Source organism: Taudactylus pleione, unplaced genomic scaffold, assembly GCF_031769625.1.
Source record: "Taudactylus pleione unplaced genomic scaffold, aTauple2 ptg000652l, whole genome shotgun sequence".
NCBI lineage: Eukaryota > Metazoa > Chordata > Amphibia > Anura > Myobatrachidae > Taudactylus > Taudactylus pleione.
The window spans coordinates 8,963,080-8,985,425 of record NW_028285054.1 but is presented as its reverse complement, the minus strand read 5'-3'; the positions used below and the strand labels follow the sequence as shown (position 1 = coordinate 8,985,425).

Sequence of the window (22,346 nt, the reverse complement as noted above, 5' to 3'; positions counted from 1 at the left end):
TTTTTGCATTCAATCTACCATCTCCTTCATATCAGGATATCCTCAGTTTTGAACTTTGTGGAGACAGCCCAACCTGCAGCCAATCAGATCACTGGAATGGTCACCGCAGCAGGTGAGGAGTGCAGTGATTATGTAGGTGGCAGTGACCTGTCCACTTATGTGATGTTAGTGAGGGCAGGGCTGCATGTGACAGGGGCAGTGACATGATGTGAGGAGGGGAATGGAGGCAGCAGGAAGCCACAGACTGATAGTTATATAGTAGAAGGAGCAGGGTCCCCCAGCAGCACAGAGTATATCAAGAGATGAGTAATGTGTCAGTGAGGATGCATGTGACAGGGTCAGTGACATGATGTCGGGAAGGGAATGGAGGCAGCAGGAAGCCACAGACTGAGAGTTATATAGAGGAAGGAGCAGGGTCCCCCAGCAGCACAGAGTATATCAGGAGATGAGTAATGTATTAGTGAGGACATAGCTACAGTACATATGACAGGGGCAGTGACATGATGTGAGGAGGAGAATGGAAGTAGCAGGAAACCACAGACTAAGGAGTTACATAGTGGGAGGAGCAGGGTCCTCAGCAGCACAAATTATATCAGGAAAAGAATTGTATGTTAGTAAAGATAGGGCTGCATGTGACAGGGGCAGTGACATGATGTAGGGAAGGGAATGGAGGCAGCAGGAAGCCACAGTGACATTTATATAGTGGAAGGAGCAGGGTCCCCCAGCAGTACAGAGTCTATCAGAAGGTGAGTGAAGTGTTAGTAAAGATAGGGCTGCATGTGACAGGGGCAGTGACATGATGTGAGGAGAAGAATGGAGGCAGCAGGAAGTCACAGACTGACATTTATATGGTCGGGGAGCAGGGTCCCCCAGCAGCACAGAGTTTATCAGAAGATGAGTGAAGTGTTAGTAAAGATAGGGCTGCATGTGATAAGGGCAGTGACATGATGAAAGGACAGGATTGAGAAGTCACAGACCTAGAGATAATAGAAGGAACATAGTATTGATATGAGGCTTATATCAAATATGTGCAGGAAGATTGTGATGTCAAATGCGCCATTATATGAAACATCTGTATACCTTCTCCGCCTATGCAGAGCACGCAAGACTGAACTATGTATGTGTTATGTATAGTACACCACATTATTATATAATGCATGAGTGCTGTGCAGATGCTATTGTTAAAGAGGAATGGTGGTGATGGGGAAGCCTAAAATGATACAAATATATTGTGCCTGGATTCAATGAAACTGTTCACCATATAATGCAGTCAATAAAAAATGGTTTTCAGGGAAGACTGGAGTCACAAAGGCATCCACACAAGCTAAACACCATGTACTGTAACCTGGGACAACCTATTAGCCAGGCCAAATGACTGGCGAATGATTTGTAGTTAGGCAACAGGCAAAATGTGCATCATGTGTTGTAATCTGTACTAGAGTTACCAACCTTTACTTTTATTTCCACACTCTGCAGTTTCATTGTAGCCATTATGACTGCAATGACTGCATATAGCTATATAAATATGAGAGTCTATACCACTCCCATGAGGAGGTACAGGCACTGGTGGCATTCCTAAATTATTAAATATTGTTCTGCTAAATACAGCACCACATTTATAGGATTTAGTTAAATGCACTGATGTCAGATAGACTATTTGACAATAGAACAATTAGGTTGATTTCATTACCCATGATGCCTCGTGCACATGAAAGCAGTCACTAAGTTGGCCGTGGCTTCTGCACCCATAGCCTCCAAAATATATTAATCTAGGGGGAAAGAAACATAAATGCTCATTGGTAAAAATAGCAGTGGCATAGAGAAAAGGGCAGAGGAGACAAAAGTTGCAATATGTGGGGTTGGGAGGGAATGAGCAACACCTACCCACACTGCAGTATGTGCACATACAAGTTATCATATATCACTACTACCACCCAATGGACATACGTGTCCCTACTACCCCCATCTGTAGTGTCCCTACTATTAATACTACCCCTCATCTATAATCCTACATCACTACTACTATTACATCCCCTCACCTATAAGCCTACATTCCTAATACTACTAACCTCACCCACCTGTCATATGCCCCAACTACTACTCCTACCACTCATCTATAATCCTACATCCCTAATACTAACCCCACTCACCCATCATGTGTCCCAACTACTATTTCTACCCCTTATCTATAATCCTACATCCCTAATACTACTAACCCCACCCACCTGTCATGTGCCCCTACTGCTATTCCTACCGCTCACCTATAATCCTACATCCCTAATACTACTAACCCCACTCACCCATCATGTGTCCCAACTACTATTCCTACCACTCATCTATAATCCTACATCCCTAATACTAACCCCACTTACCCATCATGTGTCCCAACTACTATTTCTACCCCTTATCTATAATCCTACATCCCTAATACTAACCCCACTCACCCATCATGTGTCCCAACTACTATTCCTACCACTCATCTATAATCCTACATCCCTAATACTAACCCCACTTACCCATCATGTGTCCCAACTACTATTTCTACCCCTTATCTATAATCCTACATCCCTAATACTAACCTCACCCACCCATCATGTGTCCCAACTACTATTTCTACCCCTTATCTATAATCCTACATCCCTAATACTACTAACCCCACTCATCTGTCATGTGTCCCTACTACTATTCCTACCACTCATCTATAATACTACATCCCTAATACTACTAACCCCACCCACCCATCATGTGTCCCAACTACTATTTCTACCCCTTATCTATAATCCTACATCCCTAATACTAACCCCACTCATCTGTCATGTGTCCCAACTACTATTTCTACCCCTTATCTATAATCCTACATCCCTAATACTACTAACCCCACTCATCTGTCATGTGTCCCTACTACTATTCCTACCCCTTATCTATAATCCTACATCCCTAATACTACTAACCTCACCCACCCATCATGTGCCCCAACTACTACTCCTACCACTCATCTATAATCCTACATCCCTAATACTAACCCCACTTACCCATCATGTGTCCCAACTACTATTTCTACCCCTTATCTATAATCCTACATCCCTAATACTAACCTCACCCACCCATCATGTGTCCCAACTACTATTTCTACCCCTTATCTATAATCCTACATCCCTAATACTACTAACCCCACTCATCTGTCATGTGTCCCTACTACTATTCCTACCACTCATCTATAATACTACATCCCTAATACTACTAACCCCACCCACCCATCATGTGTCCCAACTACTATTTCTACCCCTTATCTATAATCCTACATCCCTAATACTAACCCCACTCATCTGTCATGTGTCCCAACTACTATTTCTACCCCTCACCTATAATCCTACATTCCTAATACTACTAACCCCACTCATCTGTCATGTGTCCCTACTACTATTCCTACCCCTCATCTATAATCCTACATCCCTAATACTACTAACCTCACCCACCTGTCATATGCCCCAACTACTATTCCTAGCACTCATCTATAATCCTACATCCCTAATATTACTAACCCCACCCACCCATCATGTGTCCCAACTACTATTTCTACCCCTCACCTATAACACTACATTCCTAATACTACTAACCCCACTCATCTGTCATGTGTCCCAACTACTATTCCTACCCATCATCTATAATCCTACATCCCTAATACTAGTAACCCCACCCACCTGTCATGTGCCCCTACTACTATTCCTATCCCTCACCTATAATCCTATATCCCTAATACTACTAACCCCACCCACTGTCATGTGCCCTTACTACTATTCCTACCCCTCACCTATAATCCTACATCCCTAATACTACTAACCCCACTCATGTCATGTGTCCCTACTACTATTCCTACCCCTCACCTATAATCCTACATCCCTAATACTACTAACCCCACCCACCTATCATGTGTCCCAACTACTATTCCTACCCCTTATCTATAATCCTACATCCCTAATACTACTAACCCCACCCACCTGTCATATGCCCCAACTACTATTCCTACCACTCATCTATAATCCTACATCCCTAATACTACTAACCCCACCCACCCATCATGTGTCCCAACTACTATTTCTACCCCTCACCTATAACACTACATTCCTAATACTACTAACCCCACTCATCTGTCATGTGTCCCTACTACTATTCCTACCCCTCACCTATAATCCTACATCCCTAATACTACTAACGCCACCCACCTGTCATGTGTCCCAACTACTATTCCTACCCCTTATCTATAAACCTACATCCCTAAAACTACTAACCCCACTCACCTGTCATGTGTCCCTACTACTATTCCAACCCCTCATCTATTATCCTACATCCCTAATACTACTAACCCCACCCACCTATCATGTGCCCCAACTACTATTCCTACCCCTTATCTATAATCCTACATCCCTAATACTACTAACCCCACCCACCTGTCATGTGCCCCTACTGCTATTCCTACCGCTCACCTATAATCCTACATCCCTAATACTACTAACCCCACCCACCTATCATGTGCCCCAACTACTATTCCTACCCCTTATCTATAAACCTACATCCCTAATACTACTAACCCCACCCACCTGTCATGTGCCCCTACTACTATTCCTACCCCTTATCTATAATCCTACATCCCTAATACTAACCCCACCCATCTGTCATGTGCCCCTACTACTATTCCTACCCATCGTCTATAATTCTACATCCCTAATACTACTAACCCCACCCAGCTGTCATGTATCCCAACTACTATTCCTACCCCTCATCTATAATCCTACATCCCTAATACTACTAACCCCACCCATCTGTCATGTGTCCCTACTATTCCTACCCCTCACCTATAATCCTACATCCCTAATACTACTAACCCCACCCACCTGTCATGTGTCCCAACTACTATTCCTACCCCTTATCTATAAACCTACATCCCTAATACTACTAACCCCACCCACCTGTCATGTGCCCCAACTACTATTCCCGGCCCTCATCTATAATACTACATCCCTAATACTACTAATCCTACCCACCTGTCATGTGTCCCAATTACTATTCCCAGTCCACATCTATAATCCTACATCCCTAATACTACTAACCCCACCCACCTGTCATGTGTCCCAACTACTATTCCTACCCCTTATCTATAATCCTACATCCCTAATACTAACCCCACTCACCTGTCATGTGCCCCTACTACTATTCCTACCCATCATCTATAATTCTACATCCCTAATACTACTAACCCCACCCACCTGTCATGTGTCCCAACTACTATTCCTACCCCTCACCTATAATCCTACATCCCTAATACTACTAACCCCACCCACCTGTCATGTGCCCCTACTACTATTCCTAACGCTCACCTATAATCCTACATCCCTAATACTACTAACCCCACCCACCTGTCATGTGCCCCTACTACTATTCCTACCGCTCACCTATAATCCTACATCCCTAATACTACTAACCCCACCTACCTGTCATGTGCCCCAACTACTATTCCTACCCCTTATCTATAATCCTACATCCCTAATACTAACCCCACTCACCTGTCATGTGCCCCTACTACTATTCCTACCCATCATCTATAATTCTACATCCCTAATACTACTAACCCCACCCACCTGTCATGTGTCCCAACTTCTATTCCTACCCCTTATCTATAATCCTACATCCCTAATACTACTAACCCCACCCACCTGTCATGTGACCCTACTACTATTCCTACCCCTCATCTATAATCCTACATCCCTAATACTACTAACCCCACTCGCCTGTCATGTGTCCCAACTACTATTCCTACCCCTCATCTATAATCCTACATCCCTAATACTACTAACCCCACCCACCTGTCATGTGCCCCTACTACTATTCCTACCCATCATCTATAATTCTACATCCCTAATACTACTAACCCCACCCACCTGTCATGTGTCCCAACTACTATTCCTACCCCTCACCTATAATCCTACATGCCTAATACTACTAACCCCACCCGCCTGTCATGTGCCCCAACTACTATTCCTACCCCTCATCTATAATCCTACATCCCTAATACTACTAACCCCACCCGCCTGTCATGTGCCCCTACTACTATTCCTACCCATCATCTATAATTCTACATCCCTAATACTACTAACCTCACTCGCCTGTCATGTGCCCCTACTACTATTCCTACCCCTGATCTATAATCCTACATCCCTAATACTACTAACCCCACCCGCCTGTCATGTGCCCCAACTACTATTCCTACCCCTCATCTATAATTCTACATCCCTAATACTACTAACCCCACTCGCCTGTCATGTGCCCCTACTACTATTCCTACCCCTGATCTATAATCCTACATCCCTAATACTACTAACCCCACCCGCCTGTCATGTGCCCCAACTACTATTCCTACCCCTCATCTATAATCCGACATCCCTGATACTACTAACCCCACCCACCTGTCATGTGTCCCAACTACTATTCGTAGCCCTCATCTATAATCCTACAATCCTAATACTACTAACCCCACCCACCTGTCATGTGTCCAGTGGCGTATCTATCATGGGTGCATGGTGTGCGGTGCACGTAGGGGGCCCACATCACACACCCAGCAACCAGGTATTATACTTACCTCTCCAGAGTCCCGCGGTGGCAGCGGCACTGCACAGATCACCGGGAAAATGGGGTTGCAGCCATCTTACTGGAGGTTTGCAAATGCGCAGTAGGAAAATCACCGGGATCATGGTACCAGCGCCAAGTTCCCGGAGACCAGTGCACAGGGCCAACACAGAGACTGTACACGGGCCCCTTGCACTCCACGCCTGCATGTGTCCGTGCAACTATTACAGCTACATCTCATGATGGCGATAAAATATGACAATCGTCAAAAAAATTATGATTTATATAAAACTTTTTATTTAAAAAAAGATGTATTTAAAAAATTTTTTTTTTTTTTAAATATTTTTTCAATAACCGAAAACCCAAACCTGGATTTTCAGTTCTGCTGCGTATGTGCCAGCATGGGGGACATGTGTGACAAGCTACTGTGCAGGGGGTGGACATGTGTGACAAAATCTGTGGATTAGGGGCCTGATGACATACGTGAAAATAACTTGTTTAAAACAATTACATTTTCCTCATTTTGGAACAACAGAAGTAGGCGGACAGTGTTTGCCTGCCCCCCTGACAACACAAAGTCACTCGGTTGGTGAGAAGATTTCTGGTCTGATGAAAAAGTTGGTTAGGTGTATGGAGTACACTAGCTGGTCAGACAAGTTGGTCGACTGGTTAGTTGGATGAAAATTGATCCAGTCTATGGCTAAGAGAGAGACTGTGGCCTTTATCAACTGTAATAAACATAACGGCACCTGGGAAAGTGTCAGGCACTGTTCTGTGGGTCAGCGGGTAGAGTAGGAATTACAGAGATGTAGAGTAGGTTTGTTGTACATAATTTACATACAATAAAATCCACAATTAACTGAAATTTTCACCACAGACACTACACAAAGAAACACTTCCAGACAAATATAAAGATTTTAAATGGCCACTTAGGTCACTCTACCTAATCCTCAAATGATAGGAATAGGAATTAATTTGACCACACACAGTGAATGCCAATTTAAAGAGCTCTGGTCCAGTTGTTCACAGGGCCACAGTTGCATTTATTCTAAGAAAGGTATTGATCAAGTCACAACTGGTACTCAAACTTAAGTTTAAGAGATCACAGAAGAGACATGTAAACTGGCAGGATGGTAATCTTATAGTGCTTTATGCTCACCGGTCTTTGTAAACCCAGCAGGAAAGCTTGTCGCGAGGTGTTGGCGGCTGGCCTTTAAAATTCTCTATGTGTCTCCATGTCAACACTTGAGTTTCCGTTCGCAGATCCACATAATAGAGCTTTGAATATACAGGCAAATATCTGGATGTCAATATTGGTAAACACCAATTTCTCACATTAGAAGAAAAATAGTTTTCAAAAAACAATGATGGTTTACCAGCATATGGAATTATGGCCAGGGGTTTCATTAACTGTAGTCAGGGTCAATTTACCAAACATGACAATTAAGATGTCCACCAAGGGCCTAAACGTTCCCAGGGGGTTCTAGCCAGACATTCCTCCTATACTTCATCACTGTGGTAGAGTGGTTAGTGGTGGGCTTCCTGCCGATTCTCTACTTTACTCATATAGCCAAATATGGACTATATCAGGTGCTTTGATAAAAGTGTTATTAAAATGACCACGTTTGGCCTGCGGGTGTCATCATTCACGCACCCATTGAGGCCAGTTGTGATCTCTATTACTGTTGATAACACGACAACCAACCTTACCCACAAGGATAATGCTTAGGTATCATCCTTGATGCTGAACTGTCTTTTGTTCCTCACATTCAATCTGTTTTCAAATCCAGTTACATCTAAAAATATATACAGAATACGCCCATACCTTACACATGACACTGCAAAAACTCTAATTCATGCACTTATTATCGCCCGCATTGATTATTGCAATAGTCTCATTACTGGTCTTCCCCTAACCAGACTGTAAGCCCTACAATCTATGCTGACTAATCTTCCTCGCAATGTTCTGTTGCTGTCCTTACATTGGTTGCCTGTTTTTTTTTATACCAAATTCAATATAAAATACTTATACTTACACATAAAGCTATTAACCAAACTACACCAACATACAACTCTTTACTTATCTCAATATAACTCCCAGCCTGACCTCTTCGCTCTGCACAAGATCTGCGTCTCTCATAGGGCTGCACCCACTCTGTGCAATGCCCTCCCCGCACAATAAAACTTTCCTCTAGCCTCCAAACCTTCAAGCGTTCCCTGAAAACTCACCTCTTCAGACAAGCTTATCAAATTCAGAACCACCCACACAGGATGTAGTAGGTATTACCGCCAGACGCATGGCCAGCGGTTCAAATCCCGACAGCGGAAGCCCAGCAGAGGTGAAGATCCTGACTACTAATTAGGTAAGTATCGCTAACCTAATTCCCTACCCTAACCCTCCTTTAGGGGTGCCTAACCCTAACCTCCCCCCAAGGGCCTAACCCTAACCCCCCTCTAAGTGCTTAAACCTAACCCCCCCTTCCCCGCAGCCCAACTCTAAGTCTCCCGGGGGGATGCCTAACTTCCCCCTGGGGGTGCCTAACCCCCCCTTCCCCTAGCCTAAACCTAATCCTCCAGGGGGCGTGCCTAGCCCTAAGGCCCCCCAGGAGCAATAAAACCTAACTCTCCCCCCGCAGCTGTCCGCTCCCAGCACCCGGCTTACCTTCGTATGCAGGGTGTCGGGCTACCGGCGTAGGTCTAATGACAGGCGTCGGGATTTTGACGCCTGTCATTAGTACCTTGCCGGGATTAGACAGTCGGAAAGCCGGCGGTCAGCATTTAGACCGTCGGCTTCCTGACTACATCCCCCCACATAACCTCCATAAGTTATCCTACACAATTACATCTCCTCTACACTGTCCACATGTCACTTTACATATTTCTCTTTCTTCACTTTCACGTCCTCCTGACCCCAGGTCAACATTCCCATGTGATTGGATCATACAGCCCAACAAGAGCCTCTGCATCCTGGCTGGACCAATATGCAATAGGTAGCACCTATCCTCGTGTATCAATGCCTATTTCCTTATAGATTGTAAGCTTGTGAGCAGGGACTTCTTACCTCTTTTTCTTTTTTACTTTTTGTTCCCAATTGTAAAGCGTAACGGAATATGCTGGCACTATATAATATAAGTAATGGTTAATAAATAATAATTAATAAATAATCCATGTTCTTAATCAATGGCCAGATCTCCATCACTTTGCTATGTTGCCAGCATTATATCCCATTGTCCGGCAGGAGAGAGAATGGTTAGCCACTGAAGTAATAGCCCAGACACAGGATGGCTTGTGCACTCGCTCACCCCTTGATTCCATACACATACAAAACCAGAAAAGTCACTTAAACTAATCACCCCATAGCCTTAGCAATACACAAAACAGACGTTAATGAGGTGGTGGGTATGAGGTAATCACACAAGGAGATGTAATCTGGGAAAAAGCAATAGAGGATTAAAGAGTATGGGAAGCGGTGGCGTATATAGTATATAGCTTTATTTTATAAAGACTCATACACGTGTCTGTCTGCTTTCTAACACAAATACTCATATCAGTCCTAGGTATTATTGTGAATGAAGTGTGTGATGATTACACTTTATATTAAGCCATGCGTTAGATGTTAAGGTCTGAGTATATACAGTATATCTATGTGTTATACGGATGTCTCTTCCCACATTCTTACTGCAGTCGCACCAAACAGCCCCTCTTGGCGCACCAAGTCCTGTGCGACTCTGCTAGCGTTGTCCGTCTTTTTTCATCCGAAAATTCTTCTTAGTCGCAATGGGATACAACTGGGACGCACCAGGAGACTGTGCTGAGTAATTTGATATGTGACACTTGTATATCTGTGTGCGACTGTGTATCTGAATCTGTATAGGAAATGCGACGATGCAGGTGCAGCAGCTTTTTTACGCTCCTAGTTCCGTCGTGCTTCATTTACAGACTCAGTCGCACACAGATATACAAGTGTCACATATCAAATTAATCAGCACAGTCTCCGGGTGCGTCCTAGTCACATCACATTGTGACTAAGATGAAGTTTTGGGGCGAAAAAGATGCAAAAAACACCACCCGGCGCTACCAGTGTCGCACGGGACCTGGAGGCGCACTTGCGCCAGGCATCTCTCGCCACATGGCGTATTGAGGCTAGATGTATGAGGACACATCTGTACGTAGGGTTTCTTTGTGTATACTGCTCTCTAACACCCCTGAGATCAACCAATTCATCCACATTTACTGTCCGATATATAAAATATCAATAAATTGCACAATTCAATAACCTTTCATGAAGTGGCACATATTTAAAACCAAATATACCTGATTGCTGTAACCTTTGTCGTCATAGCCGCCAAAGATATAGAGTTTCCCATTCAGGCATGCCCCACAGCTGCCAGACATTGCAGGGGGCAGCTCGCCATTTGTTAAGAGCATTCTCCTATAATTTACAACCAAGAGAATGAGTGCTGGCAATTAAAGAGATGATACTCCATATCTATAATGGGTGTAGGGTGTGCAGTGCACACGGGCCCCTGGGCTGAGAGGGGCCCTGAACTCGCACACTCTACACCCGGAACAGAGCTCAGTTTCCTTGCAGTGTGTCCCTCCCCTATGTCATGTGCCGATAGCACCATCTTTCGGGTGAAATCTTCTGAAAGAGGACTCTGGGCAGTGATAACAAAGACTCCGGCACTTTGCCAGTCTTTGCTATCTTCTGCGCATGCACACACTCATGGGAAAGAAAGAGGAAACACACAAGGGGGTATACATAGATGGTGCTTTCAAAAATTTTAACTTGGCATATATTAATTTATACAGGCCAATGCTGCCTATTATGATAGAGACTGGTTCCCTACAAAAAAAGGAAAACTAGATTAGATATTAAAGGTGGTGGTGCACTGCTACTGAATTAAAATTATATATTAATTAAAACTGTGCACCCATTATTCGTAGATACAACCCATGGTTGACAGTGGACAGCACTATTTGCTTAATACATACAGCATACGCATGGTTCAAACAGAAGAGCTCTTAAATATTGTAATTAGATCTACTCTGTGGTCACAGATAATACTAAATATGTTAAACTGAAGCATCTTTTCTCCAGTCATATAGTAACAAAATATCTTGTCATCTGCACTTATCATCCGGCTACTGCAGTATTAAGCAATTATTGCTATCCACAGTTAAAATAGGTTATGTGTTGTTTTATTGTGTTTTAATCAATATATTATTCGAACTCAGCAGCAGTGCACCACCGCCATCTATTCTAGTCACATTCATGGGGCTCAATTGTGAATCAATTGTGAATCTCACTGCAAAATGTGTATGTGAGGGCACTGAAAACACAAACAGGGCAGCACGATGCCCTCTCCGCATGCGTGCTCAGAAGATCATAGTGGGGATCTCTATAGCGGATGTCCACGGGCTGTTACATTGGCATTAGAATGTAAGCTCTCATGAGCAGGGACCTCTTCCCTCATGTGCTTCTCTTTACATTTTCTTCTACTCTCTACTCCCCATTAGGGCACCTAACACGGGACCGCCAACTCCCGGCAGCTTATTGTGAGTGCTTTAATCACTATTTCAGCAATGTATATAAGTTGTGTCCCTGTCCTGCACTGTAATGTACTGTAAGTTACTTGTTTCTTGTTCACTTATTAGTTCTATGTACTATGTAAGGCGCTGCGGAACACTTGTGGCGCCATATAAATAAAGGATAATAATAATAATAATAATTGGCAGTTCCACAACACATATTACATATGCACTGGAGCCATCGGTTCTATCCAACCCAGGACCCGTGTTTGTATGTGTATTCATTTGTGTGGTTTTATTTGATTGCTCGAATTTCTTCTCTCAGTCCAAAAATATAGTCACAGATTTCTGTCTCTAGACTAAATTAACCCTAATGTTTGTGTGGTATAGAATAGACTACAACCTCCACTGGGATGTGGATTATTACACAATCGGTGTTATCCATTATGGGTGCAATGTGTGCAGTACACAACAAGCCCATGGAACTCGGGGAACCCTCTGCCCACTTATTTGCCATTGTGGCAGCAGCACCCCTTCCCTATACCCAACTGGAAACACCACTGTTCTATCTATCTAGTGATATATTTGGAAAGATAGCTATGCACAGGAGTCGCCAAACAGGTATGAGGGGCTGGGGAGCTGCACAGTGTGTGTGTGTAGGGTGTGCCCCTGCCCACGGGAGCCCAGCCCTCAAGACGCTACTGTATACATTCTCTGTAAATTGCTGGGTAATAATAAAGGTTAATTATATTATTGTAGTTTTATTTTTTCTATAATGTTGTTAGTGAACATCTAGATCTATAGGAAAGGTTCAGGGACTGCACACTCTGGATTTGAACCCTAGTATGTTAGGGACCTACCCTACAGAGGTTACCTGGATATGGTGGGTAGGCCCATAACCTTGGCCATGGTTATGCTAAAAACCTCTATTGATTGCAAAATTGTATTGCATTTATATATTATCAGTAATTTGGAGTTGTGCACCTGAGATTTCTCTGTTTCTGTGCCTGCAATTAGTCTCATCAGGTAGCACCTCCCATTATATATATTCAGGGTGTGCAGTCCAAGAACTTTTCCTATATACTCCATTTAATGTGCTTTATTGCACACCTGAGGGAAAGGAGACGCCCTCAGTCTGGATTAGCACCCCTTCCTTATTGGTTTAAAAGCATGGAGTCTGGTATAGTATATGCACACTAGTATTAGGCACAATTCTAGGTAAGTCCTACAAGTTATATACTGTAGTGCAACTTTGGTTCATTTATGGGGCGTGGGTCCCCCTGGATTGCTTTGGTTGATCTGTTTCAGGGCACCGCATAACACATTTTTCTTTTATAACACATTTTAACCCTTCACTGTTTGTTGATTATACATGTACTTCACGTTTTTATTTTCATTCTTTATATGCAGCTGTGGCTGCTCTGAACTATTTCCTTTACACTGCACTTTTCTTACTATGCGGGTGCCCTGGGGCGGCTTGGCTGGGCCAGTTTTGGGGTGTCCTGCACTCTGGTTTTGAAACCTAGTATCTTAGGGACCTACCCTAAAGAGGTTACCTGGATATGGTGGGTAGGCCCATAACCTTGGCCATGATTATGCTAAAAACCTCTATTGATTGCAAAATTGTATTGCATTTATATATTATCAGTAATTTGGAGTTGTGCACCTGAGATTTGACTGTTTCAACATCTAGATCTAGTAACTGGTTTCAATTCCCTGAGGAAATAAAATAAAATTAAAACAATACAATCCTGATAACGTGCAACTTACCATAAGCCACTTTCAATATTATAGACCCATATTTCATCGTTTGGCAAGTATACCTCATTTTCTTCAATTGACTGCAGAAACAAGTTTAAAAGTGGTTATTACACATATAATAGTATGCAAGTCATAAATGAAAGTCATACATATAGTACATAAGTCATAAAGGACAGTCATACAGTATATGTCATAAAGGGCCCCATATCATTTTTATAGTTTTTTTTTTTTTAACACAGAATCATGCACGGATCTCACTGATCTATGCATGCCTATGTGCAACCCACACCTGCTCAGGCTATACTCGCTAGCCTAAAGCAGGTCTATTATTTTGCGAGTTTTAGGTAAGTAATACTGTGCGAGTCCTCTATTACAATGGCCGAGTTGTAACTTCACAATGGTAAAACATCTGGATGAGTGTTTTGCCATTGTGAGTTGTGGGGATGTGAAAAACATGAGCTTGCATGTTCTCGCACCCTATTGCATAGGGGTGAGTTCTAAAGATGTGCGAGTATAGCGTTTTACAAAACTCGGACCCTAATACATTTAGCCCAATGTGCCGTTTCGGCACGGCACATTGTGCCCATGTCGGGGAATTAAATTCCTCTCATTGTGTCAGCCACCATTTGCCAGCTTGCAGCAACTTGGAGACAACCGCTTGGCAGCCCCACGTTTATTAGAAATGGCAATAGAATCTGGCCCGTGTACCGGATGGAGCTTATGTCTAGTATTCTTCACGATCCCTCAGAATCTGAGAGTAATGGAAACATTTTAGCTCTGGAAATTGTTTATCATTTTCTCCTGTTACATTTCCTTTCCCCTCATTAGCGTGAAGCCACGGCACCCCGATTCCTACCCTCACTATTTACTTTACTTTCTACATTTGTTACAAAATCGAAGGTCTCATACATTTTCACTTTCATTATATTTATTGTCTTAATATTTATCTATACAAACGAGCTTAAATGTTGTGCTTGATAAAGAGCAGTCAAGCTCGAAACGCGTCGGCGGTTTGGAGGTGCAGTTATTCATCCTGCTAAGGACTTTAAAGGACTTTGCCTGTGAGTGTCCAAAAACAGGGTGTTATCCGGAGCCCCTGCTTTTTAAGACCGGGAGTGACAGTCACAGCTACCTTATGGTAGGAACTATTTGTATGCTTTTTATTGCTCCTTATTTGAACTAATTGCATATGTTTTTATGCTTACTAAATCTGTAAGTAATTTATGCACTTTATATACATGCTTTTAAACTGTATTTTTATGAAGACATTAAATTTGTTTTAATACATACAAGTTTTTTATATTTTTTAAATTACACCGTTAGTGCTGAGATCACGTCACCTTTCTGTATACATTAAATATTGTGCTTGTCCATTCCCAATTTAATGTAATATTATGCGGTTATTACAATAAAAAAAACAAACCTATTGAAATCGCATATTATGCTGCCCATCAACTTAACGATGCGGGAGACGACGGCACGATTACGATGCAGTCGTCTCCCGCGGGGTGAACTGCATACACTGAACGTTCAGTGTATGCAGATCAATCATCCCCGAACATGGCAACCTGATGGCGGTCGTCAGGTTTACCGTCATGTTTGGGCGATGATTGATGTTAAAAACGACCAGCGTGCGCACGCATCGCTGGTCGTTTTTCACCTATTACTGCCCAATTTGCGGGCGATTACCAAGCGATGGAGCGATAACGACCATCGTCAACGCTCCATCGCTAGGTTTAATCGCCTTGTGGATGGGCAGCATAAGGCTCTTGAATAAACCATGGGGGACTCGGTCTGTTCATTTATGTATAACTAGCTGAAGTACTCGGCATTGTCCAGGTTTAAATCTTCAAATTATTAAGTTTTATTATGTGATGTCGTCCAACTCCATCCAGTGAAAAGCCCAGAACAGGCTCATAGTTCTTTCCGGCGCACTCCGCCGTGAGGTCCGACCGGGACCCCAACCACTACATTAGGCATCCCAGACCAATTGCCACCCCTCTGTGAAGTTTTAATCCAAATCCATCCAGTGAAAGGCCCAGTAGAGGCTCCCCAGGTCAAAGTTCTGCCCAGTGCACACCAACGGGAGGTCCGGCCGGGTCCTCAACCCCCTAGAATTTCTTCTGGGATCCAATGTTAACACTCTGTGAAGTTTTCAGCCAAATCCATTGAGTTGAAGGCTCAGAACAGGTTGCCATTGTCAAAGTTCTGCCCAGCATACACCAATGGGAGGTCCGACCGGTACCCTAACCACCTCCCAGCAATTCCGGTAGTGTACGCAAGTCTTATTAAAACACTTTAATGGCCCAATGCGTTGTGAAAATTAAGGTGTTGTTCCTGTTTTTAACTGTGCTGTATGCTGCACAAAAACGTTCAAATTGCCAGGTATGAGCTTAGATTCATAATGCAGTCAATTGCTGCAGTGTGTGGATCATTAGAAAAAGGTCGACACCAGGTGGTCGCCAGTCAACAGGGACAAAGGTCGACACACAAACGATCGACATGTTTATAGGTCGACAGGTATAAGAGTCAAAAGGTCAACAGAAAAATGGTCGACATTTGTTTTTCTAACCCTAAACTTCACCCTAACCCTAAATGTACCTCCTAGTGCCTACCCCTAACCATCGGGGTAAGAGCCTAACCATCCCTCCTATAGCTTAACCCTAACCCTCCCAGTAATTAATTAACCCTAACGAAAAAAGAGGTGTTGACCATTTTTTGTGTCGACAATTCCCATGTCAACCCTTTGCACCCGTCGACCTAGATCCATGTCGACCTATTGACTGTCGACCACCTGGTGTCGACCTATTGCTTGTCGACCTTTTTATGTGTCCTCGTTGCATGTGTACTTAATATGTCCAGTTTAAAAAGACAATTTGTAAACTAAGGGGATTATAAATTAGCCGTGGTAGTTACTGTGGGATTTTAACTCACAGGTGAAATGCCCAGAACTATTCAATTACTGCCCACTGTGAGCCCACAACTATCCCCGAGGGTGCACTCAACGCGGATTTATGCTCGCACCCTCTTGAGGTGTGAATAAAAATCTGGTCAACTAATGCTTCCGGTACTATTTACGGGCTCACCGCAAATGGTAATTGCATAGCTCTGAAAACTTAATCCGGGAGCTATGGCTTACTGTGCATTAGTGACAGGGAAAAAATTATAGCTCCGGCTACTTCACCCAGAAAATGTTTACCACAAAATATATGTTGTGTATCATCTGCATTAAGTATTGCACTAGCTGGTAGTGTGGAATGGTGCTAACAATTAAAAAGCAAAGAGTCTGCATTATTGTAAGAGACTGTGGGCTTTATTCAGAGGCGGCCGTACGGTCTACAACCGTACGGCCGCCTCGATGTTTGTCTAGTGCGCATGCGTGAGACCCGCTACGACCGACAGCGCCGGTCGTAGCGGGTCTCTTTCCAAAGGGGGCGAGCTGTCGATGTTGATTGACAGCTCGCCCCGTTTGGAAGGTGGGCCGGGGGGGGTGGCAGCCCAAACGGAGGCGTTCCCATGGGAACGCCTGCCATTTGAGGGAGGCCCCACTGACATCACTAGTGATGTCAGTGGAGAGCTTCCGGCTCTGACAGAGCCAGAAGCTCTCTGGGGCTTACGACAAGTGAGACCCTACCCTAGGGTCTCGTCGTAAGCCCCGATGGTCGCGATGGTCAATGACCATCGCGACCATCACCCTAGCGGTCGTTAGAGCTGTGGGTGTTAACCCACAGCCTAACGACCGAAACAGAGGCGGCCGGTCAGGATGCAAGCGGCCGCCCAGTTACTGAGCGACCGCTTGCATCCTCCGACCGCCTCTGAATGAGGGCCAGTGTACTGTATAATAAGAGCCCCAACCACTCCCCCTCCCCGTTACATTTTGTGCTCCTTCAGTACAGATATGGAGGGGCTGTTGAAGAGCTGTTGGCAAAATGGGCACAAATTACTTATAAAAAACAAGGTATAATAATCTCGAGATTCGCACCTCTCCACATCGGCAGCATATGAGCGCGGTTTACGACAACTCATGTGTATTTGAACTTGCTCTATAGCAGATACACCTGCAATAGGCGTATATATGCGTGTTTCTGCAGGTATGTATGAGCCGCCTTTGCGTAAACACACTTCACTGTACTTGGCCTACGTTACAATGTCCCATCCCACCTCGGCAGGTGCAGGGAGCTGTCTGCAATCACAGCAGGTGTGGGTTCACTTACTGGGCATGTGCAGAGCAAAATTACGCAAGATACACAATGTAAACTGGCATAGTACCATGCTTCAGCCCCAGAGAGAGAGAATGTGTTGGAAACTTATTTCCCAGACATAAGTAGCATCACCACTGCAGGTACAGAGGTTCATATAGCTGCCATATAGGCAACTAGTGCACTGACCAGTTTCCTGCTCAAACCAATCTATCACAGCACAGGAAGCCCATCGGCCACCAAGGAGCACAGCGATTACAACCACTGTTTCCACTTACCGATTTTCAGGAAATTTGACTCTGATCGGAAAATGCCGATAACTCTAACTTACTTTAATTTTCTAAATTAAATTTAACAAACAAAATACTTTCAGGTGGGATATTTTCCTTTTATTCTTCTGTGACACGGCATCCTACGCAGTTACCTCCCGATGTTCTGTCTTTAACCAGACATTTATTTATATAGCGCACACATATTCCGCAGCGCTTTACAGAGAATATTTGGCTATTCACATCAGTCCCTGCCCCAGTGGAGCTTACAATCTGAGGGCCTGATTCAGACACGGTCTCAAGCGCTGAGCCCTCGCAACCGGGTCGATGGTGGACCAAAGCGCATGCGCACGACGGAGCCGGCTCCGGGGGGTTGGCTGCCCAGACGGAGGCGTTCCCATGAGAACACCTACCGTTTGGGGGCGGCACCACTGACATCACGAGTGATGTCAGTGGGAGAGATTTTGGCTCTGTTAGATGGCTCTTGACCATCGCGACCATCTTCCTGGCCACTCGCTATAGCTGTGGGTGGTCACCCACAGCTATGCGAGCGGCCAGGAGGCCGTTCTAAAAAAAAAAAAAATAGCCCGGCCCTGATTCAGAGCGAGCACTCTGTCAGAGCGTCCGGCTCTGAATCAGGGCCTATATTCCCTATCACATGCACACACACATGTACACACTAGGGTTAATTTGTGTTGGGAGCCAATTAACATACCAGTATATTTTTTTTGGAATGTGGAAGGAAACCGGAGTACCCAGAGGAAACCCACGCAAGCACAGGGAGAATATACAATTCCATTTAAGGCAGGAATTGCATTGAGGCCCTGATTCAGAGCCGGACGCTCTGAAAGAGCGTTCGCTCTGAATCAGGGCGTTTATTTTGTTTTTTTTGTACTGCCTCCTGGCCGGTCGCATAGCTGTGGATGACCACCCACAGCTATAGTGACCATCGGGCTTGCGACAAGACCCTTGTGGTAGGGTCTCGTGGCCGCAAGCCCCAGAGAGATTTTGGCTCTAACAGAGCCGGAATCTCTCCACTGACATCACTCGTGATGTCAGTGGGGCCGCCCCCAAACAGCCTCCGTTTGGGCAGCTCCCCCCCCGGTCCGCCCATCAAAGGGGACGAGCTGTCACTCAACATCGACAGCTCGCCCCCTTTGGTGCGAGACCCGGAGCGACGGATTGCCCGTTGCTATCCGGGTCTCGCGCATGCGTACGACGGAGACGGCTCCGTCGTACGCATGCGCTGTGGACCACCATCGACCCGGTTGCGAGCGCTCAGTGCTTGCGACCGGGTCTGAATCAGGCGCTCAGTGCGATGGGCTGCACACATTACTGCTTAAAATGGTAGCCTAACAGTGCACCTCTATGGGGGGGGATTGAGGTTAATGTAGTGATTTCATGGGCTGTGAAGTGCCTTTTTCTCGTCTGTTCCAGAGGCACTTTGCGGCCACCTTGCTGAACAGTATTCCGCGCATAGGGCTGGATTCAATTAAATGCGAAAAGGCGAAATCGGCCAAAAAGTTTCGCCTATCAACGCTTTTCGCCTGTTTGCATCTTAGCTCCAAATTTAATTCCAGGACGTTTTCGCCTAAGTGGAAATTCAATGTACTGAAACAGGCGGGAAAGTTACTCCAAAGAATGGCAGGCGGAAAAAAGTGCAAAATCTTTATTTTGGGGTGCAAATGTGGGGATATGATTCATAACCCTGTGGACACCCCCATAGCCCCTACCCCTCCCCGAAAAGGCCAAATCAGCAAATAAATTTTTTTTAAATTACCTCAGAACACCCCCCAAAAAAAAGACATTTCATTTTTGGGGTGGAAATTAAAAAAGTGGGGGGACACGGATAAAAACTAGCGAAATAGGTTTCTTGGGGGGCTGTATGGATGGGGCTGGTGTTTTTAGGATCGCAGGTGCATGCAGCAGGTGGATTTTTCAAATGTTTTAAAAGTGCACTTTAGAGACACAAAAATATGCTAGCACCCATTTTCAAGTACCCCAAATTTGACAGGACTATTTATTTTAACCAAAAAAAATATTGTTTTCTATTAATCTTCACCACTTTTACAAATATGCTTCTAGAAAGCATTTAACACAACTTAGTAATAGTACACATCTGTAATGATTTCCAGTGTCAATGCGTCTTATTTTGGGGTACAGACCAATTCCCCAAATGTATTCAGTACTTTCCGCCTGTTATGCATTTGCCTATTTTCGTTTTCACCTGTTCTGTAATTGAATAGGGCGAAATGCGGGGACGCGCATTCTGCGAATTTGCGTCCCATGCGGCGGAAAGTACTATAGGCGAAATATCTCTGACTTTTCACGGCTAATTGAATACAGGCCTAAGGCTGGTAAAGGGAGGAGGAAGGTTGTTGCTGAGATAGGGCCATTACCCATCTGTATGTGTACTCATTCTTTGGTGTATTGCTACTAGGTGTCAGCACAGGAAAATCACACCTCAGCATGGGATAAATTAATATTTTTTTCATCTGGGCTCAACAGAAGATTTAGGGCCCAATTCCATGTCTCGCACTGCAGCAACCACTTTAGTGTCTTTTGCAGTAGTTGCGTCTACGGCTTTATGCTAATTCCTGTAACGATCCTTCCCCTGGAGCTCAAGCATGCATCTAAATGTGCAAGGACTGGGATGCCCACTTTGAGCATCTTTAGACACTGTAATACTGCTTGGTGCGTTGCACCATGGAAACTTGCACCAGCCCCACGCTAGGTGCAGTTGTATTGCCTCCCATGTGAGCAATTACACGTCTGAGTTTGCAGCCAGTTCAGTGTGCCACCCGCGACACTCGCACAACACGCCCTTAAAACGGACCATCTTCATGTGTCTAAATAGCAGCCTCCCAGCACATTCCTAATAAAATGTGTCTCAATCGCAACTGCGTCTCTCTGCGTGTACACCGTGTACCCCGCGTGCTGTACAAGTCTTTAGGGATTTTCACGCACGCACAGAAAACAAAAATCGCTCGGCTCTATAAACGTCGGCCCTGCGTGTCTCAGAATCAGGTCCTTACAGTGTATGTGTTCTGTGATTACTTCAACGCTGCTTAACACAGGGAAATAATAATACAAATATATTACGCTAAACAAATTAGCCATAGTGGCCTGAAGAGCGGATATAAGAATATACGTATATACTAAGTGGTCTTATATATTGACGAGGATGTATTACACCTGGTAACATCATTTTACCATGGATCTCATGTGACACTAAACATAGCACAGAATGGGAATAACACAGGGATATTATTCTGTCATGTTTATCATTATATCTATTTACCACAGATTTTTAACCACATATTTTAATAGGGGATTTTAGCAACAATTAAGAGTTTTCGATCAGGAATTTTGGTTTTGTGGCTGGAAACCGGGCCTGATTCAGCAAGGAACACAACTGCGAATGCAATAGCGATTACGCACGCACGCAGTTCAACTGTGATAGTATACTAATTCATTGCAATCACAATGCTGCCGCTGCACAACACAAGGACGCCCACTTTACCTTACACACATCCGTAATGTTTAGCAAGACTGAGAAACCATCGGTAACATGGAGTACCATCGCAGCCTCACGCACAATTGCACAAGCTCTGACCTTACTCAGAAATTGCTAACCTCATCGCACGCTATGAGTCCTCAGGCTGCGTATACCATCGCAGTAAATAAATTATGCACGCCCCTGCAACGCCGTTGAAACGCGCTGGAATGACTGGTTTCGACGACCCCCTGTCACCACCCACAAACGGTACTTCCTGTCATTCACTCTGCGATGGGTCTGCGTAGTCACTGCGATCACATTGGACGGTACGCTCACATCGATGCATACGCAGAACGCTACAATCGGCCAATTGCGATCCTTACTGAATCAGGCTCATATGCACAGAATGGGAATAATGGGGAAGTTATTCTGTCAGGTTTATCATTATATGTATTTATTATTATT

General features: G+C 44.4%; 1 protein-coding gene across 1 annotated transcript in view; it reads right to left on the bottom strand.

The window, feature by feature from the left end:
• Positions 1-22,346, bottom strand: part of KLHDC1 (kelch domain containing 1) — a 36,375-nt gene that overhangs the window by 13,650 nt on the left and 379 nt on the right. Inside the window, exons 2-5 of the mRNA XM_088455320.1 lie at positions 13,924-13,994; positions 10,936-11,053; positions 7,781-7,899; positions 1,691-1,769 (exon numbers count right to left, since the gene is read on the bottom strand). Of these exons, the coding sequence (XP_088311446.1) occupies positions 1,691-1,769; positions 7,781-7,899; positions 10,936-11,053; positions 13,924-13,994 (387 nt within the window). The remainder of the gene's footprint in view (positions 1-1,690; positions 1,770-7,780; positions 7,900-10,935; positions 11,054-13,923; positions 13,995-22,346) is intronic.